The sequence below is a fragment of the Ipomoea nil genome, unplaced genomic scaffold (assembly GCF_001879475.1).
Source record: "Ipomoea nil cultivar Tokyo-kokei standard unplaced genomic scaffold, Asagao_1.1 scaffold1421, whole genome shotgun sequence".
Lineage (NCBI taxonomy): Eukaryota > Viridiplantae > Streptophyta > Magnoliopsida > Solanales > Convolvulaceae > Ipomoea > Ipomoea nil.
In genome coordinates, this window is record NW_017617849.1 from 7,096,263 (window position 1) to 7,124,083 (window position 27,821).

Consider the following 27,821-nt stretch of genomic DNA (forward strand, 5'->3'; position numbering starts at 1 on the left):
TAGTTTAGTTGGATGGTATATTGGTATTTTGTTGTTGAAGATTGAAATAATTTTCTATACAAGTTATGAAGTTATCAACAACGTTCATTTTGGGTGGGGGGGAGAGGGTGTCCCTTCCAACTAGAAATCTTGATTAGTAAATAATTATGGCTAAAGTTCCATTTAAATTTACAAAAATGGTAAAGGATTGTTGGAAAATTTGAACTTCAGCAATGAGTAAACTCTGTATTACCAACTTAAACGTTTCACACAATTTGTTACACACCTATATAAAGCAAATGCCCCTACACTACCCTAAGACAAAAAGGGGAGAAAATTTGATGCTACAACGACACGACTAAAGTAAAATGGCATGATGATACGCAGACAACAATGCGAACTCAATTATACATGGAAGTTTGCCTCGACGATGCAACTGGCACAAATATACAATATTCCTGTACAACCATAAAATGTTCTTCCTCGACAAACATTGCAATCGATAGACAAAGAATCTGCAAGCACAGCACTTCTCAAGAAGATTACCTGGTTGGAATTCTAGTGAAGTAATATCTCAGATAGACGTGCCTCTGCATCAGCTGGAATATCTCTTCCTGGAACCTGGACCTTTAGAAGACTCGAATACCTGCAAAAGATTTATTTTAATAACATATTTGACTCATTCTTTGAATATGTATGTTTCCATCATAACTCACTCTGCAGTTGTAAACAGGTGCTCATGCTCGCTGATGAATGCAAGTATGGCCTGGGTAAAAAGTAATAGTAGTGAGAAAATAGGTATTTGCCGCCAGAGAAGATTGAAATGAGTAAAACGACTTTGATAATCACCTCAAATGGCATGTTTAGTAGTTCATAATATGTTCGGACACGATCTAACCTCAACTGCACAGCTTCACTGTCAATTGAGGGGATAGCTGCAAGAGCCTAAAAATCAAACAGAAGAAAACTCTTAGCCAATCAACTTTTAACTTTAAATTGCTAAAATGATGTAGATTGAGAACTGCCATGCTAATCACTCCTGATTACAAAACAAGGAAAAAATGTCAACCTGTTCCAGTGCTATTGAGTTGCGACATATCTGTTGAACTCCAAATAGGTTGATAGATTTTATTTCGGTTAAAGCCTGTTAGCCAGTGAAATACCATGGCTATCAGTAAGTGAAACAAAATTCAGTTGTATAATAATAATGTAATAAGAATGAATGTTTAACATGCAGACCTTAATGGAAGCATTAGCTGCAACACTGCATATTCCGCCAAAAATATAGCTCCTCTTTGATCCTGTGATGAAAGGTGACATTTCCTCATCTCGCCGTGTTATCTGTAACGCACGAGATAGACGAAAGGTGAAACATGCTGTAAGTGTTGCATAAGATAATGAAAAATAACAGACTCCACCTGGTACAAACGGACAACAATATTTTGCATTCCTTCCAAACTATAATACAACTTTAAGCAATTGGAAGCAGAAAGTGAAATGCAAGGTAGGGTTCTCCTAGTGATTGCCACTAATTTTCAGGGGCTCAACTTCTCAATAAAATGCAAAGGATTTTCAATGGCATACAGGTTAACATGTCTATCTAAAGGTTTCCATTAAGGTTGTTAGCACCACATGGTAACTAGATGCTTTAATGCCAATCCCAATCTTCAGGCCTCTTACTTTAGACCTACAAACATGCAGTCATAAGCAAATGCAGGACTCTTTATTGCATAACCCAGCCCACATGGTAAAAAGAAAGCGACATTACTGCTACCATGCAGCTCGCTTTATATGCTACATCACCCGTCGTTTTTGAGGCACCCCAACCATATATTGATGCATAATACTTTCCCTCTACTTTTTGGTTCTCACCTAAATATTTAAAGGACACTTCAAGAACATTCCCCTTATCCACCTCCCAAGGGAAGACTTCAAACTTCTAAGTATAAGAACATTAGGCATTTCAGAGAGGAAAAATATCAGCAAAATGTAAACCTTAAGAACCGAAGAGAGTAGAGAATGAATGTGAATGAACTGGCAATATTAAAAAAACCTGGTAAATGATTAAAAAGGACAAAACCATCTACTCAATAAAGCAAGAGCGGTTCTTATAAGTCAAGTGAGGGAACTATCTGATTTCTTTCTGGTGGAGGATTGGAGAGAATTGCACTTACCAGGGATGTTAATGAAATTACATAATCATCAGGCTCCTCTGCATCTTGGTCATCCAGATAGTCCCTACTTGTCATTTCCTGTATACAGTAAATTTATAAATAAATAAATAAATAAATAAAAACCAACCTTGACTGATTGTAAATATAAACAGTTTCATAATCTCTCTCCCAAATGAATCACAGGGCAAATGAGTAACACATGTGACTAACCTGCATGTGGAAAATAGTCTCCAACTGCATTTCTATACGCAGAATCTTGAGGCAATCTACTGCTAATTTTCTATATTCTTCAGCAAATGTTGCAAGATCCTTGGGAAGGGAGCTAGTTGTTCTAGAATGTTTGTGAGTTTTCGTATTCCCATTCTCCTCCATTTGAGTAGTTTCTCGGCTACACGTTTTTGCGAGCCTGATAATTAAACAAGACATTTACTCAATAATGTCAATATAAAAGTATATATTGCAAAGAAACAAATTCTGGTAGTAAGCACACATATATTTCTCTTGCATCAGTGGGAATGGGGGATTTGAACTACTGACCTATAAATGATAAATCTAGGAGCCTTCATCTTAGGCAACTAACTCAAGGATCATTGAAACATGGATTATTTCTATGTTCTTCCAATTGCTTGGAACATTATCAGAAAATATGCTTCAAGAGACAATTTGAGGATAACAAGATACACTAAATTTCAGCCTAAAATTAACAGGATCAGCCACTCAGCTACAGAAGATTTGCTTCTCTAGTTGCTTTAGAAAGTATCTTGCTCACCATCAAGTAACAATTTTCATATAATTCCTACTTAACACGGCCAACTTGTTTTGCTGCTTCTTTCATCATTAGTGAGTATATTAATGTTCAGTTTTTATGTGTATACCATTAGCCTTCAAGGTGAACTCTAGGTCAGTATTCAATACGAAGAGGAAGACATCATCTCTATCTGGATGTCAGTAACTTGTATATGAAGGGAAACAAGTGGAATCTCACACTGCATTCTGCTGATGATGTGATTTGTCTAAAGTGCACAGTTTATTGAACCTCATCCATAAAAAAGTCCATAAAAATATGATACTTAATGCAAGAGCATACATCTATCAAGTAGATAAGACAATGAAATGGGTGCAGGAACACATTTCCTCTTTCTGCCACCAAATAATCTTATAACATGACTACACGAGCATAAACTATATTCCAACCCAAAAAACAATATGCCTCAGAGGCTATTAGAACTTGCCTTTCTATTGAGTCTGCAACAAATTCCAATGAATCGCTCAAGGATGCCAACAGAACAAGTTTGTTGTCATCACGAATCAAGTTTTCCTGAAAAAAAAAAAAAAGAAAAAGAAATTGATAATAGTAGTTTTTGCACCCATCATTTTGGCTTCCTGTGTGTTATTTAATATGCTCATTAGTCATTTTGGTTTAAATGACTAATTCAAACCATACCAGACATGATTGGCTAGTGGTTAAATTAATGCTCTTCTCTTCAACTCTCGGTCTATGCTCCATTCCACCTCCATCAACCCACCCCACCCGCACAAACCAATATTTAGATAGATTATTGCACTTAACACGCCATGTCTGTGAAACTTGGATGCCAAAGGTCCCAAGAGCATACAATTAATTCAAGAAATGGCCTTAAAATATACCTGCTTGATTGGCCTCAACTTCAGTAATACATCACTTATTTCCATCTCAACCTCTGAATCCTCAGCACCAGAAGCAGTATTTTCTGAGCTTGCGTAACCAAGAGAACTTGGTAAACATGCACTAGCTGGATCAAGTCGCATAAGATTTTCAATATCATGTCTTCCAATGAGCATATAACTTTGCTTTTCAAGAACTGCCTGTTAAATAACCAAGTCACATGAGGTAGTCATCATAATCTCCTCGTAATCTATTCAGATGATAAAAATGTTATTCTTAATCAGAAAAAGCAATGAAACAATCAAGAAACTTAATAATTTTACACAAGACTTCTCTACAGATTATGGCTTGCATATTAATGGCATCAATAAGGAATGGAACAGAGTGGCTAACTTCATATTGAGGGACCATAAACAGTCAAGTTTGGTGTTATAGGGGTCATAGTGTCAAAGAGGATAAAAGATAGAGACCAAAAGTGGAATATATATCCTTATGTCTTGTTCATTGTTATTATGACACCATCAGTATTTTCAAGTCGCTTTAACACAGCATTGTCTTAATCTGGCAATATTTCTAGGCAGAAATAAAGAATAGGAGTTGAGTAAAAAAAAAAAGAAAAAGGAAAATGCAGGTTTGGAAAAGATTTTTCCACCATACTTGTCATGGATAATGCTTATTAAGCCAGTGGCACCTACTTAAAATTAAATTGTAGTGAACCCCACTTAATTAAAAATAAAATAAAAGACTAGATAGAGAACATGAAGTAAATGGAATAACTTGCCTCCATGTATGAAGTTCGGCATCTTTCGTATGTCCTTTCAAGAAAAGTTTGCACATAGTTCACAAGATCAGCCGCAAATTTAGGCATTGCCTGAGCCCAGCCAAGCACCTGCGTAAAAAGACTAAATTTCAGTACAAGAATTTGATCATTTCAATTAAACTTATAAACCAGATAAAGAATAAGAATAAGACAGCCCATGTCAGAGTGAAATAGAGACAGTTCAAGAAAAAACATACCAAATCAAGCAAAGTGTTCTCATTTATATTAATTTGTTTTCTTCAGGTTTTCGAAGTGAATTGAAATGAAACTTTCATTCTGCCCAGTTTGTACTTTCCAAGAGTACAAGCATAAGTTCATAAATCATAACAAGCTCAAACCATGTAACAGCTTAAAAATCTACAGAAATAATTAACAGATACCTCTTTCGCTAAAAAGTCTATTGCCAAAAGTCCTTGTAACACAGGTCGTCCTTTCTCAATTGATGAAGAGTAAGAAGTAGCAGCTTGTGCTCGTGGCCGAAATGCAGCTGGGCCTGTAAAGCAATAGTTTAGAATAGCAATTTGTGGTAACCATTCTTGTACATATAATAATCTGTAATTGATTTATGTCAAAGAAATAATTACACAAACATCACGTTTAGCTTTGTTGTGTAGTAGTAGGTGATCAAACTATAGTGGATGCTTATACTAGCATCAATAGTCATTTGTTAACCTGTATTTCTTCATATCAAGACATAATTGCTGTATTCCATAACATTTCTAGAACACGTAATATTGATGCATGATGCCCAATTTATACTTGTAATTAGCACACTATTTCTTTCTTAGGGGTAGCTGGTATCAACTAAGGTAAATTGAGAGAAGTGTCATAGGACTTACTTGCTATGGCCTGTTGTACAGCTTTCCTGTAATCTACAAACATTGCTGGTAAGAAGTGATCCTTCACAAAGTTCTCAACAAATGCTAGCAACCCATCATTCCTGCAAATGTCAATTGCATTATAACTATCAACAGATATCTTGCATTAGACAATGAAGTAAAAACATAGCAACATACAGTTGATGTTGACTTCAGACCCCTTAATCTAATGACCTTTGAGTTTCTAGCATGTGATTTAAAAAAAAAAAAAAAAAAGTTTGCACAACCTCTTAGTTTTTTAACACATTTCTAATTAGTCCCTAATATTCTTTTTTGCATCATAACTTGCACGAAAATATGAAACTCAACTTTACTGGAAATACTTGACTAAGCCAATCCATAGCCACCCATTTCTATATTCTCTTTCTACTCAACAAAACCCTTGACAAGATCAATCCAGAACATTGATCTATTACTGTTTTCTACTTAACAAAGCCCTATGTCTCCAAGGCTGTCACCAATCCAATACATAAAAAATTCAATTGCACAGTTACACCAAACTTCCTTCCCTAGCTGCCCTATTATGTCTTTGTGCAATTCTGGCTTTCACCTTCCATCCACCAAACTGCAACATTTCGTGTCCTCTCAGTAGGCACTAGGCAGTCCTAAATTAAATTGTAAATTTGGAAATACTTTATCTCACAATGACATAAATATAGCAAAATGCCAAAATAGTTACTAGTAAGGAAAAATCTTCCCCTAACATTTGCTTCTAACGCTACAAATCCTAAATAAGTGAGACGAGTGGAAGGATTAGAGATATATTTATCCAAGGTGACTGACTGCCCACAAACACAAAAAGAGGCACACAATGTAACCCACTTACCCAAGTTGGGAATACTTTTGAGGCAGCATTGAAGCAACTTTATCTGTAAACTGCAAAAAAAAAAAAAAAAAAAAAAAAAAAAAAAAAAAAAAGAGTTATAGAATTTCCTTTTATTAACTGGAAAAGCTAAGATATCACATACCTGAAGAACAGGTCGGTATACAGATGCTGCTAAATATATTCCCTGCTCGGGTAAAATAGCTGTAGTACCATAACCTTCCTTAAGTACATTTGCACCCCTCCTGTTCCATCCTTGGCGAATCAGATCAAGTCCTGAGAGTCAATAGTCACAGACATAATATCAATATCATAAAGTGACTGAAAAGAGGCAAGTCTAATGTAAAAAAAGAAATCCATAAACCTTCCTCAATGGGAAAGGCATTGAGTGTGGATAAATTTATGATAATGTCATAAATCATTTTGCATATGTAGAGTCATTTTTTCTCTTTATTATTATTATTATTTTTTCATGTGGAAGACTTTCAACATCTATTTAAAATTTTCACCAGTGGATGTGTTCCCTTTCTTTAGCTGCTAACAGATAGAACATAAAACCAACAAGTCATGCATCCAAGTAAAAGCATATATATTGAAGAATTACCCCAGGCTCATGCCTACTTACCCTGGTTAGGAATGGATACAGCAGCATCTGTGAAGCGAAAAGCAAAAGTAAGACCATCTTCTGATCCATCTCTGTAACCAATAAGCAATGAAATAGTCAATTCAAAATAAGTCTGCCATTTAGAATATGAAATACAGAAGAAAAGAACACAGCAATACAAATTGAAAAATACAAGAGAAATATAACCTTCTAGCTCCCAATAGTTAATGTCATAGCTTTTTCCTATTCCTTTAACTCTCATTTAGACTTGTTTCACAAATAAACTGGAAAAATGTACAAAACAAATATCTTCCTTGGAGAAAGGGCAAAAGGCAATTGAAAAATACAAGAGAAATATATCTTTTCAAGCTCCCAATAGCTAATGTCATAGCTTTCTCGTCTTCCTTCTATTCTCATTTGGAATTGTTTCACAAGGAAATAGGGAATATCCACAATGATTGGGAATGAAAAGATCATGCTCCATATCTATAGTGGAAACTGATTCTTCTCTAGACAACAGCCAACATGTATAAGTGAAACATCAAACATATCTCTCTGACTTTTGACGAAGTGGAAATTAATAAAACCAAAGATTCAAAAACCAGTGCAAGATTAATTTTGCAACTGAAGTGGATCATCTAATAAAAGAATCTCCATTGCAGCTCTAATCACTCAAACCCGTCCCCCACCCCCCCCCCCACCCCCCAACCCACCTCCCTTTTCAATCCAGAAAAATAAAAATAAGAAGGATAAGTTCAGAAATAGAAGCCATTAAACGATGAAAATATGAAAGAGGTAAACTTGGAGCAAGACAAATAACACTTGAAGATTACATGCATGATAGTTGACTATTCATGCACTTGCCTCTTATCCTTTGAAGGTGTCTTGCTTGCAAGTCTAGCTGTTTGGACAGCAGCATCTGCAGAAGCAGCTTCAGGTGTTGCTCGTAGGATCTCACATATCAGTTGTTGGCATTCACTCTATTAACACAGTTATAGAATAAAATTTACATCTAAATACAATTTCAAGGATTTATGCATGTCAGCATGTGTACTGTAATGAAACTAACTAACTGGATAGAATTAGGACGAAGATGCAAATAACAAACAAAGCACAAGAACAAGACCTGTAAGACAGTCAAGGAAAAGCCAATACTATAACCTCCAGTATCATTAGATATGTCTGAATCTGGATTCCAGTTAATATCTGCTGGTATAGACTTTGGTGCATTCAAGTCAAATTGTTGTGAGGATTTTGACTCTAGAAGCTCCCCAACAATGACATGGTTCTCTGAAATGTTGCATAAGAACGCATATAAGTTAAAGCAAAAGTATAATAGCAGTCAGTTTTAGGAACTAATATTACCACAAATGAAAATAGAATTATGAAGATTAAATGTCACTGACCAAACATATGAGCAACAGTATCCAAAATTGAATCAAGAAGCTCCTTTGCAGCAGCCTGAGCTGCTCCTGTAGGAGCCATTACAGATGAGACAGGACTGACTGCAAGAACCACTCCAGCCAATGATATCCCATTTTGGCACTTTTGTTTAGGAGGCTGATAACTCTCAACTTTTCCTTTCAGATAGTGTAGACCTGTAATACCCTTATGAGAAGTTGGGGCAATGCCATGCCTTGAACTATTGATGTTCTGTGCATGAGATTTTATCTTGGTAGTAATTATCTCATGAATGGTAGGCCTCAACCTTTGACTGTTACAAAGATAGAAAATAGGAAAAGGAGACAGAGTTAACACTTTTGATACAGATAGAAGAATCTGCCAAGAATGGTGATAAACAATTAAATGAACTAAAAAAAATTATACTGAACCATTTCTATCATGATAAGGGATGAGGAGATGGTGAATTGAACATAGTTTCAAATCTTTCTCATTAGAATACTCCCAACCCCTTAAATAAAATTAAAAATAATGCAGAAGAAAGGTGTGTGCATGCAAGCTTCTTCAGCTACAGAAAGAAAGTTTCAACTACAAAATAGATATCTTCTAGATGAATTGTTAAAAATAGCTGAGAAGTAAGCCGTAATCGTCGCAAATCCAACTTACCTTCTGTTTCAACATAGTCCAAGTGGCAAATTACTGTTAAGTTCATTCTATAATAAAGAACTTTATGAATTAATTCTGCAAAGCACAAAACTTCAACTCACCATATCATAGCACCAGCTGCAGCAACTTTGCCAAGCATACAAAGGCACTCAACCATGGTCTGCAGATACTTCACGTGAAAGGGAGCTTCGCTCTTTCTCATTGCTTCCTATATTTAGAACAAAAGGTTATGAACTAAGCCTTTTGAAACTGGAACTCAATTAAAATTTTGATCATTGTCACTGAATAGTATTTAGTGTCAAACATACAACAAATTCATCAGGAGTAGAATCAGAAAGCCATATTGGAGTTTGTCGAGAAATGATCTTTGATTCCTTGAGAGCAACATCACCACCATTGGCCCTTATTGTATAACCATCTGATGTAGCATCATCATGTTCCAGCGCACCATCCTCATCATGACCATCGAAAAATAAACTGAGAATTTGTCAGAAGAGGAAAGTAAGTGAACATACTAAGGCACAAGTGTCAATGACATTTCCATATATTGTAGCAAACCCTTTTTAACAGAAACCTCATTGCTTATGTGTATTAACCAGTCCAAAAAATATAACGTCATCCAGCCAACATAAGACCATTTTAGAAAGACTGCTTTCAACACCTTTTATTAAGCTTTCCTATAGTAACCCACACCCCTAACCCAGCCTCCTCCCATACGAGGGAAAAAGAAAAAAAAAAAGAGGGGAAATTCTAGGATGTTTAATGTTTCTAACCCATTACAAGACTCCAGTTCTCAACTTACCATCCCATGAACTACCATGAAAGCAGGGTTAGTGAGAGACTGAAGTTTGAAGCCAAGGCTTACCAAGAAACTAAGATAGACTACAAACATGATTAAATTAAAGCAGCTCTTAAACTTGTGTAACAGTATCAATCATCAAATTAAGTGGCTATTTCAAATCCTAAAAATCTTTTAGCCTTAGAATCAGGTTTTCTATGCAATCACTAGTCATAATATATCAAGTTATCATTAGAATATCAATTGTTCATTGATGGAAACACTGCAAAAGGGAGAGTTAAATATTGCTTATAGATGATCATTAAAAAAGACATGTCAAAACAAAACACAAGGTGATTTATGACAAGACTTGAGGAGAATATTAGATGAAGATTGTGTCAACAGATGATTGTTGCCTTACCCCCCATCAACAGAACTAGGTCTGTCAGATCCATCACCAACTCCAAACAAACCAAAGTGATTGTCACCTTTTAGTAGCCTGGTTCTTCGGGATAGAGGCTGTGAGTTGTTCATAGACAATGTAATAGCTGTTCTAGTTGACACTTCATCATCCCTTTCACTAATATTTAACAGAGCTGGACTGCATTATAAACGGAAATTTTTGGTTACATTACAACTTTTCAGAGAAATAGAAAAAATTAATTAATAAGCAAATGCTTACGATCACAAAAGCATAATTGAAACCTAGGATGAAAGAATATATAGAACTGAAGAACTGTGAAGGACACAAATAGAAAAATATGAAATCCTAAACTTTTGTCTGATTTATTTATGATGTAGACAAATACAATCATGTGAATCAACAATAATTTTATGTTGTAGAGGTAGATGTTCCAAGTTTCTTACTAATACAACCATTACAGATTATATACCTGTATTCACCCTTATTATAAAGGTGTGCATGCAGATCCTCCAAAACCTTGTAGAAGAGAATTCCCCGCAGCTTGGTCAACTCAGATCTGACATCCTGTAGAGCACCAACCTGAGGACAGCAAATAATGAGCCCACTAAAGTACTAAGCAACCTTTCAATGTGAATCATAAAGCAATTAAAATGAGAAAGAAAAAATGAAGCTATATGTAAAAAAATCTAGGAGCCTATTTAATTCATTTCTCCGTTTTATATTTTTTAAATTTTTTATTTTTCCAGTTTTCTAGTTTTCCCTCTCCAATTTTTCAAATTCATTTTCCAAAATTTTTGGGAATTATATAATCACATCACATGTTAGATAAATACTTGAAAGGCAACAAACATTAAGAAATAAATTGCAACTATTTAAATTAAGTTATTTTAATTGTTACAAAATGTGATTTCGGAGAGTAATAAGTGGTGTTTTTTTTTAATGTTGAAAATAACCACCCAAAATATATATATATATATATATATATATATATATATATATATATATAAAATAAATAAATAAATAAATAAATAAATAAAAAGAAGGAATGTGCGTGTGTGGGTGGGTGGGTGGGTGTGTGTGTGTGTGTGGGGGGGGGGGGGGGGGGGCATTGAAAATGCACCCAAAAAATAGATTTTTTTTAAGGGAGGAAGGAGGAGGGGAAAAACCTGGGAAAAAAAAACAAAGAAAAGAAAAGGAAGAATAAAAAAAGAAGGATTAAAAAAATAATAATAGGAAGGAGAAAAAAAAAGAAAAAAACTGAAAAAAGTAATCTGGAAAGAAGGTGGGAAAAAGAGAACTGAAAAAGAAACACCAAATTACAAAAAGCTGATACCAGGATTCAAAATTGGAATGTACTGTTCATCCGTGCATGCTACCTCCCGTTTCTCCAATTTGGAGAATTAAACAAAGTTTTTTTCCAAAGTTTACCATTTTCTATTTTGGTAAAATGGTAGGTAAACATGCTCCCGTTTCTCCAATTTTTCATTTTTCCAAAAAATGACTCATTTCTCCAATTATTAAACACATGCTTTCAACACTTTACATGAAATGAGAATGAAGAATAAGTCTTTTTTGCTAGAAATACATATATATATACATACATAGCTTTCCAAGAAGTTTAAAAGATGGGAGTAATAAGAGTATACTGAGTTCTAAGTAAAATAGAATATGAGTTAGATAAGATATTTCCCAGTAGATATATTTCAATGCAGACATTAAAAAAAAATAATAATAAAAGTGAAAGAATTAAAAAATTAATTTGCCGAGACAACTAACAGTCTGAAGGCCCTCTCTTTCAAGCATTAGAGCTGATTGAACTTGCAACTGCACTGCAGCATAAAACTTCTTTTCAGAAATCAGCTTCTCAATCCGAGCTGGAACCTGAGATGCATATAATAAAATATGACTCAGTAATTTCTTTCTCTAAGAGCCCAAAGTGAAACCATCCATGCAAACAAGTCATGTACAGTCAGAGCTAAACGCAATCTAGTCAGATCAATTGACCACAAACCAATAGAATGTCACTAAGACCTAAGATCTAGGTTCTATTTCAAAGTCAGGCCAGATCCAAAATTGATCCAAGTGAACTACTGGAAGAACCGATGGGATAGTATCCTTGGTGATATTTTGTATGAGAAATAAATCCTTTGTTATTAGAAATATGAGTTTTGCCTAGTGATTTTTCCCAAATGATATACACAAATTTTGTTACTATTTTGGAATGTTTAACTGTTTAAGTAATAAAGGAAAAGACCAAATTAAGTACCATTAGTTCAGTCCATGTATGATCTCCCTATATGAGAAAAACTAATCAAATACCAGTTTTGTTTTAAAATCCTATATGATTAAATTCAAGGAGTGGCTCTTGGAAGGAAACCACATGAAAACAAATTAGAAGGCATAATGTGAAGGATAACAGCCATGTTAAATTACTTATGCCCATTGCAACTGTTTTTGCTTTCAGTTCACACCAGAGGGCTTCTTGCCTCTGATTGCACTTTTTCTTTTTTTGGATACCGCTATTTCTTTCTCTTGAAACATTTGCAATCTAGAAATATTATCATTACAAGTACTGTAAACACTCTCACACTTTAACAAAGCAAACTAGAAAGATGGAGATGAAACTGTATAATAGATATAGGAAAACAAAGAGCAGTTGACCTTAGCTATGCCTTCAATTTGATCTAAGAGAGCTATAATATGTCGCAGTGTAACCGACCGATACCATAACTGATGCAATTGCTTATTACGGGTACCCAGGAGTTTCTTCGCATCAGACAAATCACCCTTTAAGACAGCAATGCTCTGAGCAGATTCACTAAATATCCGCAAGATCTGCATGGTGATGAAAATAATACTAAAATACATTCTCCTATAACTTTCATGTAACATCTATTAAACATTCTTTACCTTACCAAAAGGATAAAAAGATGTATCAGCAATGACATATAAATTATAATTTAGCACTTACAAAATGGGAATGGAAAGAGAAAAACAAAACAACGATATATTTGGTTGAGACTGTTAGCAGGTCATTTGCTATTAGCCCATGTATTTGCAAATTTCAGGAAGGATTGATTCTAAAGTTTGAAAGCATCTGGGTTTTTACCAAACTGAAGGAAGATAACACTCTTCAACAGGTAATGACATATTTAAACATTACATTCACAAATGAATAAAATTTATAACACACAGAACCAGTTAGCCCTTTCTAACCACAGTATTGATTAACTCACTTTAAATGGAACTAAATCTTAAGCAGTAACAAATTTTTTGAGGAAATACTTCACAAAATAACTTCATTGCAGGAAGAAAGACGGTGATGTGTAAAAAAGATGTAAACTCAACCCCCCCCCCCCCCCTCCCCTAAGAAAGAGATGAAAACCTATTTAAACACCTGGGAATAATTTTGAATTGCTTTATTGAATCCACCATGGTATGCGTGTACTACTTCATCCACAACATCCTCAATTATCCCACTCTGCTCCTTCAAAATCTGCAGATCACCTTCCCGATCCTTTGAGGTCAGAATATGCACTACATGGGGAAGCGAATCAAACCGTGCAGCTGTCCAACTTTCATCTATCTTAGATAATTCTTCCCTTAAGTACTGCATTCACCATAAAACACAATCACAACACAATCTAGAATCAATCAAATGTTATGCATGAAAACTACCGCCATTTTCAATTTTACACAAGAAAGTGGTCGACCAACAACAATTGAACCAAATGCCAACGGACAATACCAAAATAAACATGAAGTGATGAAGTTACAGCCGCTTCATCAATTGCCTCAACACCGGCCATAATTTTGGCCACTTATTTCGAATCCAGCAACAGCGGAAACTATCCAAGCTAAAGCTCAAGTAAAATTAAGGCGAAAAATGAAGTGAAATGGAAACTCACCAACTTGTCTTGGGGAATAGGGAGTCCATCAAGGAGTCCCATCTGAACTCACTCAGCTCAAGCAAACGCAAATCCTCCTGCAAGTCAACTACTCCCATTCATATCATAAAATTCTCCGAACTACGCATTTCTGCAAGAGGAAAAAAACACATATACACGCAAATAAGTTGATGAAATAACTAGAAAACAAAAATTACCTATTAGATCTGCGATACTCCGGCGCGGGGAGAATGACGGATCAGAGAAACTGTATGAGATCGCGTACGGAAATAGGCGGTGAGGAAGGGAGAGCGCCTGGGAAACAAGACCAGAGCAACGCAGAGCTGGAAAACGAAGATGATGATGTCAGAAATCAAATTTAGTAATTACAGAGTAATTATTACGCGTATTGCTAACATTTTGTTTCTCTTTCTATTTTTTACTGCTTTTGCTTCCAGGCAAATACTGTCAATGCATCTTCCCCGGATACAAGTCAATGCAGGTCATTGACAATGGTTAACGCTCTGGCATTATTTTCTTCGTCAAAGATTAAAAACAGGATATTCTTTGAAAAGTTTATTATCTTCTCCCAATTTTCAACTTAATAATCGAAGTATCACTTACTGTATGGTATGGTATGATATTTGTGACAATGCTAAAATAATAAAGTAATTGCTAATGTTAAGAATGATTTTGACTTGATAAATTGTTGAGTATGAAACTTATAATTTTAATTGACTATAATAAAGAAATTATGAATTTTGTCCAATACAAATAAAAATAAAATAACAAATGGTTAAGTTTAAATTTGCAGTGGATCTAAATTATGTATGTTATGTCCTTTAAAAAAAAAAAATTATGTATGTTATGTCGTTATGAGACCATCCCCAACTCAAAACACCAAAAAAATATTCTCAATATATTCTTACATTAAATTTTTTAAAAATTATTTCATCCATTCACACGACAAATTACATGTTTTTAAAATCCTACTTAAGTAATTTTTATGAATCATTTAGTTAATGTAATATACAAGTTTATATTATACTTCATCATATTCAAATATCTAAAAGAAATTAAAATTAAAAAGTATTTATTAATATATTGTTTTTTCGATTCAAACTATTTTATCTAATTGATTGATTGATTATGATTCATATTTTGTCATATATATTTTTATTGTACTTCAATGTGTTTTAAAATTTTCACCCAACTCAAGTATATTCTGGTGAGAACTAATATGAATCAGCTGACCACCTATTTGGTGAGTGTCGACTGGCTCGCTTCCTTCGGGGGTCAGACGATATCATGCACGGGTATACTCTTCAAGGTTTTATGGACGCTGTTGTTGGGGCGCCTAATCCTAACAAGGCAGTCCGTATGGCGGCTGTGATGTGGGTCATCTGGTCTGAGCGCAATGACCGCATCTGGCGAGACTTGTCGAGGGGAGGCGACCAGCTGAAGAACCAGATCACGAATTTACAAATCAAGTGGCAAAGGACCTTCAAGTCAATGGTTCCAGGTGGGCAAGTGCGTGTTAATCCGGTGAATTGGGAGCCACCGAAGAGAAACTGGTTGAAGTGTAACGTGGACGCGACAGTGTTGGCTTCGGGAGTAGCCTTTGGGGCAGCCGTGAGGGATCACAACGGCGTTTTCGTGGCAACCAAAAACGGTCGCCTTAATTGTGATTGTGACCCTTTCACGGCGGAGGCAACGGTAGTCAAAGAATCACTCCAATGGCTACGAAGTCTTGGCCGGAATGATTTAATAATTGAAATTGATTGTCTAAATTTCTGTAAGGCTTTTAATTCCAGTTCTTTTCTTTATTCGTATGTTGATTTGATTGTTAAGCAATGCAATTCGGTTGCTAGTGACATAGGGAATGTGTTCGTTCGCCATGTCAAGAGATCAGCTAATCAAGTGGCTCATGTGTTAGCATGGGCAACTGATTTTACGTCTGGCTCTAGCTCGTGGACTGAGGTCCCGCCTTTTTGTATCTCTGCTATGTTGATTCATTAATAAAGTATTTCCGTTTTGTTCAAAAAAGAGAGTATATTTTGGATCAAACTCTAACTATCATGTAGTCTATCATAAACATTGTATATTTGTATTATAATTAATATTGTATTTTGTATTTGAACTTTATTATAAATGTTTGATATTTTGTCATTGACATTTCTAAAGTCATTTGAACTTCACTCCACTCATATAATTTTCTAGATCCGTCCATAGCAACACATGTACTTAAAGCTACTGAATGTTTTGTAATATAATTTGGATCTTTTAATGTTGAGTTTACACTAATTATAAATATTACTACATGATATGGTAATTTATATCATGCACCATGGTCCACATAATATTATAGATCTAAATTAAAAAGACGATGTACATAATTTATACTCGTAAGGTACAACATTTCACAATACAAGACACATACACATGTTATATATTTACTTACTTTTTAAATACTCCGTATGATTTAAGTACATAATTTGTGTTCATAGACACAAAATGTCACAACACAAGATACAAAAATTCATAATATAAGACACAATTATTAAAATTTTAAATACATAATTTATAATTTTAAGGTACAAAATTTAATAATATAAATGTGCATAGTCCACCGTGAACCGTGGTTCATGGTATAAGGATTTACGACGGACACCGTGACAACAATTGTATGAAATTTGCAGCCCAATCTGAGAGTGACACAGAAGGGTTTGGATTTTGAAGTGAGTTCTTCAATTTTCTGTAGACGGATGCCACCGGAACCCGAAGTCCCTAACCAATCGATACCGGGTTATGAACCCGATTGACTGAATCCGGGTACGGGTTACATCGTCGTCTTCTTCGCCATCGTGTTCCAGCTCTGTACTGAAGTGAGAAGCTCACAAACACACAGATATGGATCCATCAAACCAAACCCCTAATCAGGACCAGCCGTACATTACCAGTAACAACCCGCTACATTTCACAATCCATTTGCCGCAATCAAACCCCATTCCAAACCCTAACCACAGTTTCAATCCAATCCCAATTTATGATCACAACCCTAATACCTCAATCACTCAACAATTGATATCTCTCTCCATTCCGCGGAAGCGAAGGCAAGGCCGTCCTCGAAATACCACAGCGTCGAACCAGGTATATAATAATGTACAATTTCTCGGACCCCTGTCAGAAAATCCCAATTTCTCGAGAATTAATGGAGTTGGAGACCCTAATGCTGTCACCAATTCCGCTGTGCAAAGACAAAGCGCTGCTGACGTATCGGACGAGATCATCGTGATCAACAAGGAGGCCACGTCCGAGGCCTTGATTGCTCTAACAGCCGGTTTTCCAGCTGACTCGCTTACAGATGAGGAAATTGATGCTGGGGTTGTTTCTATGGTTGGTGGGATTGAACAGGTAAATTACATTCTCATTAGGAATCATATTATTACAAAATGGCGGGAAAATGTGTCTACTTGGATGACAAAGGATATGTTTGTTGATATTATTCCGAAGCATTGTAGTACTCTACTGGATTCTGCATATAACTACTTAGTTTCGCGTGGCTATATTAACTTTGGAGTGGCACCAGCTATTAAGGAGAAGATTGTTTCTGACCCTAGTAAGCCAAGAGTGATTGTTATTGGGGCTGGACTGGCAGGGTTGGCTGCAGCAAGACAATTGATGTCATTTGGGTTTAAAGTGACAGTCTTGGAGGGAAGGAAGCGTGCAGGTGGAAGGGTGTATACAAAGAAGATGGAAGGGGGGAATCGGACAGCATCTGCGGATTTGGGAGGGAGTGTGTTGACAGGAACATTGGGGAATCCGCTTGGAATTCTTGCCAGACAACTGTCTTATACCCTTCATAAGGTGAGGGATAAGTGTCCACTGTATAGACCAGATGGGAAACCAGTTGATCCAGATTTGGATCAGAAGGTAGAGATGGATTTTAACAGACTTTTAGATCAGGCAAGCAAGCTCAGGCAGTCAATGGGAGATGTTTCTCAGGATGTGTCTCTTGGGGCTGCATTGGAGACTTTCCGCCAGGTTACTGGTAATGAGGTGAATGATCAGGAAACGAGCCTGTTTAACTGGCATCTTGCAAATCTGGAATATGCAAATGCTGGCTTACTTTCAAAACTTTCATTAGCATTTTGGGACCAAGATGACCCCTATGATATGGGAGGGGATCATTGCTTTTTGCCTGGCGGAAATGGAAGGCTAGTTCAGGCTATGGCTGAAAATGTTCCTATTCTTTATGAGAAAACTGTGCACACAATTCGTTACAGTAGTGATGGCGTGCAGGTCGTTGCTGGGGCACAGGTCTTTGAGTGTGATATGGCACTGTGCACTGTTTCGCTTGGAGTTCTGAAGAATGGGTCTATTAAGTTTATACCAGAATTGCCTCAGAGGAAGCTTGATGGAATAAAAAGACTAGGATTTGGTTTGTTAAATAAGGTTGCAATGCTTTTCCCACATGTTTTCTGGGGCACTGATCTTGATACGTTTGGGCATCTTACTGAGGATCCTAGTCATCGTGGGGAGTTCTTTCTGTTCTATAGCTATGCACCTGTTGCTGGTGGTGCTCTATTGATAGCTCTAGTAGCTGGAGAAGCTGCTCACAAATTTGAGAGCATGTCCCCAACTGATGCTGTGACACGGGTTATTCAGATTCTTAAAGGTAAAACCAATTCACGGATGTAGTATTTGTATTTCTAAATATCAAGTTGTCAAACTCTATCTTGCAAGAACATATCCTCCCTGCTTAAATGCCTGCCTTTCTGGTAAGTATATATATTTTTTCTTTTTGCAAATTTTTGATGTGAAAATCATGAGCAACTCTAACAAGTGGCAAGGTGGAATAATGGAAAGGAAATATATGAGAATAAAATCATTCAAAATTGTATATATTTGGTGGTATTTATTTTCATACAACTCTGGGGGAGTGATTTGGACTAAAAGATGGGATATTAACAAGCAAGTAGAAACATGAGAAAGTATATGGCAGACCATTGCTTTCTAAAAGCCATGTTACATAAGTTGCATCCATGTATTGAATATACTAATAAAGTACTTACCTTCCTTTTATACCACACTGTCCAAACTACCCTCTTCAATATCAACAACAATAATAATTCACTTCTTTTATATAACAAATATCTGCAGAGCTACAATTTGTTATACTAGTTGAATAAATATTTGGTTCATAATTTCATATTATGTGAAGTTACATTTGCCTATTCAGTTTATTTCAACTCTCTTTTAACAAGATGCTTAACCCAATGCAATTAGGGATATATGAACCACAAGGAATTGAAGTACCTGAGCCTATCCAAACGGTCTGTACAAGATGGGGTAGTGATCCCTTCAGCTTAGGATCGTACTCTAATGTTGCTGTGGGTGCATCCGGGGATGACTATGATATTTTAGCTGAAAATGTTGGAGATGGAAGACTTTTCTTTGCAGGGGAAGCCACTACAAGGCGTTATCCAGCAACTATGCATGGAGCTTTTCTTACTGGGCTTAGAGAAGCTGCCAATATCGCTCATCATGCTAGGGTTAGAAATTTGAAGCTGAAAGTTGAGAAAAACCCATCAAAGAATGCTCATGCTTGCGCTTCTCTTCTTGCTGATTTATTCAGGCAGCCAGACTTGGAATTCGGTAGCTTTTCTGTAATCTTTGCTAGAAAAGTTACTGATCCCAAATCAGCGGCAATTTTAAGGGTGACATTTAGTGGACCGGGTAAGAAAAGTAATGATGGATTAAAGCCTGACCAGCACTCAAATAAATTACTTTTTCAGCAGCTTCAGTCTCATTTTAATCAGCAGCAAGAACTTCATGTCTATACATTGTTATCTAAGCAACAAGCACTGGAGCTGAGAGAGGTGAGAGGGGGTGACGAGGCCAGGCTGAATTACATTTGTGAGAAATTTGGGGTGAAGCTGGTCGGGAGGAAGGGTTTGGGGTCATCCGCGGATTCTTTAATAGCTTCCATTAGGGCTGAGAGGGGAAGACGTAAACCTGGATCAAATCCTCTTAAATCTGGTGGGTAGTCTCTTTTGCCTTTTCCCTTCATCAAATTGTCACTAAAAGAAAATGCACTTAGATACAAGCATTCAAGAAAGTTGTGCCTGATATTTGTCTTTTTTTACCTTATTTTGGAAGGTATGTCAAATTCAAAAGTTGCCACTGCAAAGAAGAGATTAGTCAGGTATGATTGTACATCATCCTTTTTGAGTCAACCCCTTTTTGATCTTATTGTATTCACTTGTCTCAAATTTGTATATTTCATTTTATTTTTTTTTCAGAAAAGCTAAAATAGTACGCAGAGGCAATGGACTTACTGCACCCAACAGAGATACCAGAATGAAAGCAGTTTGTACTGGCATTAACCCTGCCCCTGCACCACACACTAACTCCGGTCCTAAACCAGTGAGCAATAACACTAGCGGCATGCCTCTTCCAAATCCAAATGACGTTGGCGTGAATATCAATATGGGGTCTAAACCAGCTAGTACTAATGGCTCCACACTGCATCTAAATCCAAATGTTGCTGCAAGATTAGCAAGCAATACCCCTAGCTCTAGCCAGGTTTCTAATTCAAATAGTGAAGTGAATGTTAACATGGTGTCTAGACCAGGGAGTAGTGGTACTGGTTATGCAGTGCCTTGGAATTTGAATTCAGATGTTGCATTTGGAGGACACGCCAGTATGTTCACCCCGCCTTTGAATTCTAGTATCGGTTTGGATAACAACATGGATTCTAAACCAGGGGGCAGTGACTCCACCCTGCCCCTGAATTGGAACGTTGATGCTCCATCAGTGCCATCGGGCAACAAAACCAGTAGCTCAACCCCTCCAAGCTTGACTCTTGAAGAAATTTTCTGGGATGATAGCAGTGGCTCCACTCTTCTCCCAAGTAATTGTGATGATAGTGCACAAACATTTGATCTACCTCCTAGTGTGAATTTTGATTTCCAATAGTTGATCATGAAGCATTTTTTTTCCAATCCATCATGTGTTCATTGGCAGAAAGGGCCTCATGTGTTCATTGGCAGAGTTGATTGGGGCGATTCATTACCATTTTGATATTAACAATACCATCCTAAGCTCAACATTTATGTACTATACTGTGGCAGAGGAAATGTGTTGTAATTTGATGTTAATTATCAAATATATAAATATAATGTACTTAGTTTTATGGCATTTTTGGTTTCCTCAAATTTGAAGAAAAATATATTTTATCTTGTTTGATTAATATAGAATTGAGAGAAAAGTTACAACATAGTTCTTATTATTACCTTCACACATCTTTAATGTGTAGAGACATTTTAATTTAATCTTAATAACTTCTTTCTCACCAACTAAAAAATGAAATTAACATTCCAAGTAATTTTTTAATGAAATTTAAATTCAATTTCTTCTCAATTCTTTTCTACGAACCAATCAGACCATTAGTTATAAATTTTGGTTTAAATAGTTAAATACTATTGGTGAATAATTCTCAAACTGATATGCTGTCATTTTGTGCCAAGTTCCTACTTGCCCACATTACTATCAACAATGTTTTTAAAAGTACAAAACACATGAAATGTTTGAGAAAATTTTCAGTATACTTCATTCATCATGTTCAACACAAGTATGTATCCTATTGCTAACAACTTACATTGAGACTGGCAAATCAAAATCAAGAGAAAATGCAAATGATTTATCGCATCAAGAAACCATGTTGGGAAATAGGAATCTCGAAAGCTTGCATTCTTTCTCCTCGAGCCAAACCATTGCGATCATAAGATGAAATCTCAGTGATGTTAAGATCAATGCAGGCCTTCACAAGCTCTTCGCCAATACGTTCAGCTGCTTCCTGAGACAAGATTGTGTGGGGCATTTCAAGTTCACTAATGGCATTGATACACAGCAAGTCATAATATGAACAAGAACTGAAACACTATATTACAAGATTTTGATTTTTGAATGCCATACCCAACTATCAATGTTTACTAACCAGATCTCGAGGATGGCGAGTGTACTTACCATGATGCTGCAAGGAGGATCACCGCGGATTGATTTTTGCAGAGTGCTTCCATAAAACAAACATTTCTTATTTTGATCATCTACCAGCATAGCATACAACTGTGTTTTTGAGCAGAACACTGAAAGCCTTGGTTTTGCGGGCGTACCATTATACTGATCAAGAAACAATATAAATAACTAAAGATCACAGTTCTGTAATATAGAAATGAATCAAACAAAATATTATGTTTAAGAAGCCTGAGCAAGCAACACAAATTATTCGGCATTAAGCCCTTAGCTTGGTTACAGACTTATACCATATGAAGTTAATTAGTGTAAAAACTGATCAAACATTTGGATCATTGTTATCAGCAAGGTCAATAAAATATTTTATTATTATTATTATTATTTGTTGGATGACGAGGGAAACTCGTAACCACTACCCGAGGGTGTGAATTAGTAAACTCCACCCCCCACCCCCCACCCCCCTTCCCTTGTAGCCCTAGTTGACAAAGGACAACGAAAAGAAAGTAAACCAGTCTAGGTTACGACCGGCTCACCCCACCTTGTAACCCTAACTGACAAAGGACCACAATGAGGTAAACCAGTCTAGGTTACCCATAATTGATCGGCTCAAACCAATAAGCCGCTCCCACTGAGAGTCGAACTTGAAACCTTGTAGTTCTCAAACCACAGGCCAACTTGGAATCTTTTGTTATTTTCAATGCTAAAAAGTTAAGCTTGGAAGAAAGGAATCTGAGCTATCTTCTAGAGTTCTTGAGGCATTGAGGCTATGATTTACAGTGCAATTCTGTTTCCACAAATATTGCTTCATATTTTGCTCACGGAAAAGTAGCATAATTTATCCTAAGATACAACATAGTTGGTCTTTAATTATGTTCCCCAGTGCCCACATTGAAAAGAATAAACAATTGCAGGATCAGATAGAAATGATTTTGGAATGAAGCACTACCTTCTTTCTTAATCTTCTGTTCCGAATCTTTGCATTCTCTGTCCGAGTATTGGCCCTCGATGTTGCTTGAACAACCAATGGGTTCATAACTAAGCCTGCAAAATATGATTTTAGAAGTGAAAATGACATGAACTACAAGAACCAATGATGATTAGTACAGTCTACTTAAAGATAAATAAGACATACTTCTACTTTGCACGGGAAGGATATGGGAGAAATTCATAGAAGTCCCAAGGAGTTGACTACTCTTGAATTGCAGTGAACTGACTCTAACACTCCTAACAGTGAACAGTGCCATAGCTTCAACAACCATCTTCAGTTCCAGAAGACTCTCAATTTCCTGCCGAATAACTGCTAACCCACATCTAGATCACTCGAACGAGTTTAGCATCGCGCAACACCAAAGTAAACAAATAACAGTAGCTCTTCCGGTAATTTATTCAAACATCTAGCGTGCATAGATCTCTTCCCACGTTTCTGTAGCCACTCTGCCTGTGAATGTGGGCTAAACAGTAAGCTTGCTCGTGGCTAAAGGATAACTAACAGATTACTGTGGCCCGGGAAGTTCTTACGGTCTAGAAATCCAGAATTTCATTATTTTTGGTAACTCGAGAAACCACAAATCACTATATGAATTATATGAAGCTGATATGTTCAAACCTTCAAACCACTTAACAGTTTAACTAACTTGGTTGAAATTAAATGTCTGTATTGTCGAGAAATTTAAAAAAAAAAATAGTCTTTTTAAATTTTAAGTTATTTTTTAAAAAATTATATTAGAGTATGCTTACCATATGTTCGTTAAAGTTACATTTTAAAAAAAATGAACATGACCTAAAATGAGTAATTCAGGGGATAAAACATAATTTTCATATCAAAGCACACAAGGTGGCGCACAATACTTTTTGATCTGGTCAAGCTCGTAGCAACGTAGCATTGCTAGTTTGTTTGTTTTTTTTTTTTATTTTTTTTTTTTTATTTTTTTTTTAATACAAATCCTATGAATCTTCTCTAGGAAATCAAGGTTTTTATTTATTTTATTTGATTGGGAATTACTCAAGTTCAGGAGACAGCACCAGGATGAACAATCATAATACAATATGTAAAATCAATTAATTTTGGATTACATGCAATCTTGTCCCCTAAATTCAACAATCTTTTTCATCCCTTGTGACTTTTCTTTTTAACTTTGGCATTTATTATGCTCCAAAGGGTCAACCAGCAATGATACATATAGAGCCCTTCACAATGAAGCATTATATGTTGCCCAGAATAATGAAGCCCATCTGCTTTTCATGTTTTTTTTGAAAGTAACAGAACTATATTAATTAGAACCATCAAAATTCAAAACATCCACAATGAAGTTAGGGGGAGTATAGAACCATTCCACATAGCCAGGTAAAGAAATAGCTTCCTTAGCCAAAGCATGGGCGACCTGATTCGCTGACCGTTTATTTGCATTTTCATGTTATTCAGTCCTATCTTGCTGATCACCTGTTCCTTCCAACCACTCTTCCAGTTTTGCTTCCTTGTTAGCCCTAAATTCCTCGTAGTTATTTGACAAAGACAGCAACTGACCATGGGACAAGCTCCGATTCACCTGTGACTCGTGTAGCGCTTCATCTGCTGTTTGACTCGGCAAGGGGAACTCATCGACGCCTGTCTTGGCAATAGTTGATGAAGAACTTGCATCTGCAGCTGATGAAGCCTGGTTTTGGGAAGACAACGAGGGCTCACGCTTCACTTGAATAGGTTCTCGGGTTTCAATTTGAGTCCACCTGAAGTTGCTAGCTCTTTGCTTAGCAGATTTGAACACATTCGACAAATAGCTGCTGTTCTCGCTATCTTGCTGCTCCATGCTGTTTGTCGTCATAAGGCTCCACGTTGAAGGACCCCATGAAGTACTTCTCCCCAACCCGAAACTTGAACTGGGGGCACGGGCATTTATTAACCCTTTTTTCGGTTGGTTAGTTGATATGACAGCCAGGGAATGTTTAATCTCTTTGATCATCTCTTCAGCAATTGGAAAGCCAAACTCTTTCATTGATCCCATCATCGATATAGAATCCTCTAAATCTTCCATATGCAAAGTCACCTCACGAGATTTCTTCGCCACAGTATTGTTAAGATTGACAAGGTTGGGTACTGCATTGTGGGTATGTTGTTGAATGTAGAAAAGACCCACCGAGGGTTCATTTGCCAGAAATTTTATCATGTCTGCCAAGCTACTGGTTATCTCCGCAAAACCCTCCACTGCAGAAAACTCGTGCATCCTCTTTAAGGCCAAAGGCTCATCATTGCTGGCAAATTTAATGACAGAAAGTGAGAAACAAACAAATATGCCAGACGTCAAAGATAATTATCTGAGTTGGGCTCCATAATAAATAAACAGAAAGCATTGCGAATGATATATTTCTAAGCAGGATTACTTGGATAAGATCGTTTTGGGAAATCGAACAAATATAATAATTCTCAGCAGCAAAATATTATAGAAACACTAGTCACTAGTATTAAGAGGAGGTTAGAGTAATGTTTTCCTGTCCTATATCACTTCTAATATCTGATAAGTAAACAAGATGGGCTGAACTTATCCTAGCTATACTACCGGGTATACTCAAAGATGGGTAGCGCCCATCATAAAGCAATAACAGATGAATCCTGGTTCCACTTACATATCCTTCTTAAACCAGTTATCATGCCACTATGCATTAATAACAAGTGGTATTATCCAGTGATCAAACAAGCAAATGGCAAATACTAGAATTACTTATCCAGTTAACTATCTAGATAAGGTAAAAGCTCCATTATGACATTCTAGAAAGAATAGACATTTATCCTTAGATGTAACCAACCGCCCACGAATCTGGAGAGTTCATGAATTCACACAATAAAGCATGCCCCGATTGATGTCGTTTTACTTGATATCCAGCCAACTGATCACATCCTAAAACAAGATCATGGACTCCAATAACTTGGTGAGAGAAATACATTTACCAGATCATGAAGTAACTATAAGTGTGGAACTAATGGTGAACCCCGCCAATGAATGACTTTCACACTCCATGTGATTGGGTGGCCTCCAATAAGTTCTCAACCAAGGATTTCTTACACTTCTGGGTGATATACCAACTGAAAACCAAAATCCTAATAGGTTTCTTCGGGTTCATTTCTGATTGTACCCAATCAACAATTTACCAAATAAATGGCCTCCCTAGTATCCCCATCCTATTCCACCTAGCATTTAAGTTCAAAAGCATTGCACATACATTTTGGACTTTTTACACCTATTTCCTGCAAACCATAGCAGGTGCGTTTAGGATTTGCTTCATTTTAGAAAATCCCCCCAACACACTGAAAGAAATGCTAAAATCTATACATGTTGATCTGTGTTCCTTAGAGTGTTTAGCACCTAGAATTTCAGTCTCTTGTAAATCTCACAACTCAAAAGTGGAATGGTTAAGTCTCATACGTATTACATTGAGACAACACATTGCTCTTATTCTTTGACTTGATGCATACCAGAAACTGTCAGCTAAGTTACCAAAACTACTTTATAGTAAACAGTAATAAAGAGATAAAGATGTATAACTTAATATTAGTCTTCCAACGTAATCAAGAAAGGAAAAATAATAGAATATCTTATTCTAACGCGAAATCCAATCGTATCTTACTCAAACATAGATCATGTGTCCCCTTATAAGCTCATTTGTGGTCAATTGGCAAATGTAAAAAAATGTGCAACCTGCAGATAGTTTGAAAGCAGCGATTAACTATTCATTGTCAAAAAAGAAAAGGAAAAGAAGCCCATACCCCCATTAAAAAGAAAAGAACACATTTCACAATTGCAGCTAAAATAAATGGTCTTACAGAGCAAACCACTGGGTGAAGTATACAGAGACTTGCAGTGGAATTCAGGAAATTTTATCAGACCACGATAGATTACATTGGAGACAATTTCCTATACCTATAGGGAAAAAGACTCAGAAAAAATAATAATAATAATTAGCATGGCAAGTTGGCAACTCCAAGTTCAAAAGATAATATAATTAGCATGGCAACTCCAAGGAGTTATCTCCTAGACAAAAACTTGTTTGTTTTCAAAAATCAAATAGCGAAATCATTACCTTAAAAATCCAAACCCCAGAGGAATCTATCAATCAATTCCTACCAATAAAGAAATGCCCAAATTTCAAAATCCAAAATTTAGCTGATTCTCACTATTCCTATCCCTCTTTGCTGCATGTATAAGCGTGTAACGACTGGAGAGATGAAAAGAATGGATAGAAACCTCAGCTTACAGATCACAGTAAAGACATCTGAACACCGCGAGCTGCTTTGGATCTTTATTTGGATGTGATTTTTCCCGTCGAACGATGAAATACATATACATCCAAGTGTGATGAGTTGTTGTCTTCTGTTGATGCAACTGATTTTCAGATTTCTTTTACACAGCGATACATCATAATCATCCTCGCCTGAGTCGTCTCAAGTTCGCAAAGCACGAAACGGAACAGAGGCAACGATTTTCATTTCTGTCATTGGGTAGCTTCTGGGCCGAATTATACCATGTATCATGTCTACTTGGACCTTGTCTAAAAAGAATCTTTAAATTTTACATTTGCAAGATAACAAACTATGTACATATAATTAATGTTCGTAAACAAATTAAAGACATAACATAATAACTTTAAATATATAAACTGCTAACTGCAAGTACATATAATATGCTAAATGTAAACATATGACATACTAATTAATA

At 36.2% G+C, this 27,821-nt stretch overlaps 5 protein-coding genes across 16 annotated transcripts; 2 read left to right on the forward strand and 3 right to left on the reverse strand.

Annotated features, from left to right (window-relative positions):
- Nucleotides 1–198: 198 nt before the first annotated feature.
- On the reverse strand, nucleotides 199–14,578 carry LOC109188023 (exocyst complex component SEC8). Of its 2 annotated transcripts, XM_019338491.1 has the most exons (28): nucleotides 14,523–14,578; nucleotides 14,298–14,423; nucleotides 14,101–14,177; nucleotides 13,590–13,802; nucleotides 12,854–13,027; nucleotides 11,969–12,073; nucleotides 10,662–10,771; nucleotides 10,190–10,369; nucleotides 9,299–9,467; nucleotides 9,092–9,198; nucleotides 8,330–8,637; nucleotides 8,050–8,213; nucleotides 7,788–7,903; nucleotides 6,945–7,015; nucleotides 6,465–6,595; nucleotides 6,323–6,372; nucleotides 5,458–5,558; nucleotides 4,999–5,111; nucleotides 4,580–4,687; nucleotides 3,801–3,998; nucleotides 3,386–3,471; nucleotides 2,364–2,559; nucleotides 2,154–2,231; nucleotides 1,219–1,320; nucleotides 1,049–1,123; nucleotides 829–924; nucleotides 696–745; nucleotides 199–625 (listed from the first exon to the last, which is right to left on the reverse strand). In XM_019338491.1, the coding sequence occupies exons 3-28, from the start codon at nucleotides 14,140–14,142 to the stop codon at nucleotides 538–540; spliced, it is 3,231 nt and encodes a 1,076-aa protein (XP_019194036.1). In that variant the 5' UTR covers nucleotides 14,143–14,177; nucleotides 14,298–14,423; nucleotides 14,523–14,578; the 3' UTR covers nucleotides 199–537. The 2 variants fall into 2 exon arrangements, with proteins under 2 accessions (XP_019194036.1, XP_019194037.1); XM_019338492.1 differs by lacking the exon at nucleotides 14,523–14,578 and having other exon boundaries at nucleotides 14,101–14,188; nucleotides 14,298–14,496.
- An 809-nt stretch (nucleotides 14,579–15,387) lies between these two features.
- On the forward strand, nucleotides 15,388–16,098 carry LOC109187441. The gene has a single exon (XM_019337628.1). It carries the CDS (start codon nucleotides 15,388–15,390, stop codon nucleotides 16,096–16,098), a length of 711 nt encoding a protein of 236 aa, XP_019193173.1.
- Nucleotides 16,099–16,720: 622 nt separating this feature from the next.
- Nucleotides 16,721–21,282, forward strand: LOC109188279 (protein FLOWERING LOCUS D). Its single transcript, XM_019338887.1, has 4 exons — nucleotides 16,721–18,757; nucleotides 19,369–20,121; nucleotides 20,242–20,287; nucleotides 20,385–21,282. Exons 1-4 carry the CDS (start codon nucleotides 16,990–16,992, stop codon nucleotides 21,058–21,060), a joined length of 3,243 nt encoding a protein of 1,080 aa, XP_019194432.1. The 5' UTR covers nucleotides 16,721–16,989; the 3' UTR covers nucleotides 21,061–21,282.
- Nucleotides 21,283–21,658: 376 nt separating this feature from the next.
- LOC109187547 (50S ribosomal protein L18) lies at nucleotides 21,659–23,685 on the reverse strand. 2 transcript variants are annotated; one of them, XM_019337772.1, is made up of 4 exons: nucleotides 23,249–23,685; nucleotides 23,063–23,160; nucleotides 22,111–22,263; nucleotides 21,659–21,940 (listed from the first exon to the last, which is right to left on the reverse strand). In XM_019337772.1, exons 1-4 carry the CDS (start codon nucleotides 23,373–23,375, stop codon nucleotides 21,785–21,787), a joined length of 534 nt encoding a protein of 177 aa, XP_019193317.1. In that variant the 5' UTR covers nucleotides 23,376–23,685; the 3' UTR covers nucleotides 21,659–21,784. The 2 variants fall into 2 exon arrangements, with proteins under 2 accessions (XP_019193317.1, XP_019193318.1); XM_019337773.1 differs by having other exon boundaries at nucleotides 23,063–23,157; nucleotides 23,249–23,680.
- A 534-nt stretch (nucleotides 23,686–24,219) lies between these two features.
- LOC109188431 lies at nucleotides 24,220–27,615 on the reverse strand. Of its 10 annotated transcripts, XM_019339105.1 has the most exons (5): nucleotides 27,351–27,614; nucleotides 27,187–27,226; nucleotides 26,930–27,026; nucleotides 26,734–26,804; nucleotides 24,220–25,362 (listed from the first exon to the last, which is right to left on the reverse strand). In XM_019339105.1, exons 4-5 carry the CDS (start codon nucleotides 26,739–26,741, stop codon nucleotides 24,531–24,533), a joined length of 840 nt encoding a protein of 279 aa, XP_019194650.1. In that variant the 5' UTR covers nucleotides 26,742–26,804; nucleotides 26,930–27,026; nucleotides 27,187–27,226; nucleotides 27,351–27,614; the 3' UTR covers nucleotides 24,220–24,530. The 10 variants fall into 10 exon arrangements, with proteins under 10 accessions (XP_019194650.1, XP_019194653.1, XP_019194654.1 ...); XM_019339108.1 differs by lacking the exon at nucleotides 27,187–27,226; XM_019339109.1 differs by lacking the exon at nucleotides 26,930–27,026.
- Nucleotides 27,616–27,821: the final 206 nt, after the last annotated feature.

Coding starts and splice junctions, on each gene's coding strand:
- LOC109188023 (XM_019338491.1), bottom strand. CDS start 14,142: ATGGGACTCCTTGATGGACTCCCTATTCCCCAAGACAAGTTG. Junction 13,028..13,589: donor CAATTCAAAATTATTCCCAG/GTGTTTAAATAG, acceptor ATCACCATGCAG/ATCTTGCGGATATTTAGTGA. Junction 7,904..8,049: donor TTTCCTTGACTGTCTTACAG/GTCTTGTTCTTG, acceptor CTGTGTTAATAG/AGTGAATGCCAACAACTGAT.
- LOC109187441 (XM_019337628.1), top strand. CDS start 15,388: ATGCACGGGTATACTCTTCAAGGTTTTATGGACGCTGTTGTTGGGGCG.
- LOC109188279 (XM_019338887.1), top strand. CDS start 16,990: ATGGATCCATCAAACCAAACCCCTAATCAGGACCAGCCGTACATTACC. Junction 18,758..19,368: donor GGTTATTCAGATTCTTAAAG/GTAAAACCAATT, acceptor CAATGCAATTAG/GGATATATGAACCACAAGGA. Junction 20,288..20,384: donor GCAAAGAAGAGATTAGTCAG/GTATGATTGTAC, acceptor TTTTTTTTTCAG/AAAAGCTAAAATAGTACGCA.
- LOC109187547 (XM_019337772.1), bottom strand. CDS start 23,375: ATGGTTGTTGAAGCTATGGCACTGTTCACTGTTAGGAGTGTTAGAGTC. Junction 23,161..23,248: donor CCTTCCCGTGCAAAGTAGAA/GTATGTCTTATT, acceptor AATCATATTTTG/CAGGCTTAGTTATGAACCCA. Junction 22,264..23,062: donor ACAGAAGATTAAGAAAGAAG/GTAGTGCTTCAT, acceptor TTTCTTGATCAG/TATAATGGTACGCCCGCAAA.
- LOC109188431 (XM_019339101.1), bottom strand. CDS start 27,452: ATGTATATGTATTTCATCGTTCGACGGGAAAAATCACATCCAAATAAA. Junction 25,363..27,360: donor AGATGTCTTTACTGTGATCT/GTAAGCTGAGGT, acceptor TAAATTTGCCAG/CAATGATGAGCCTTTGGCCT.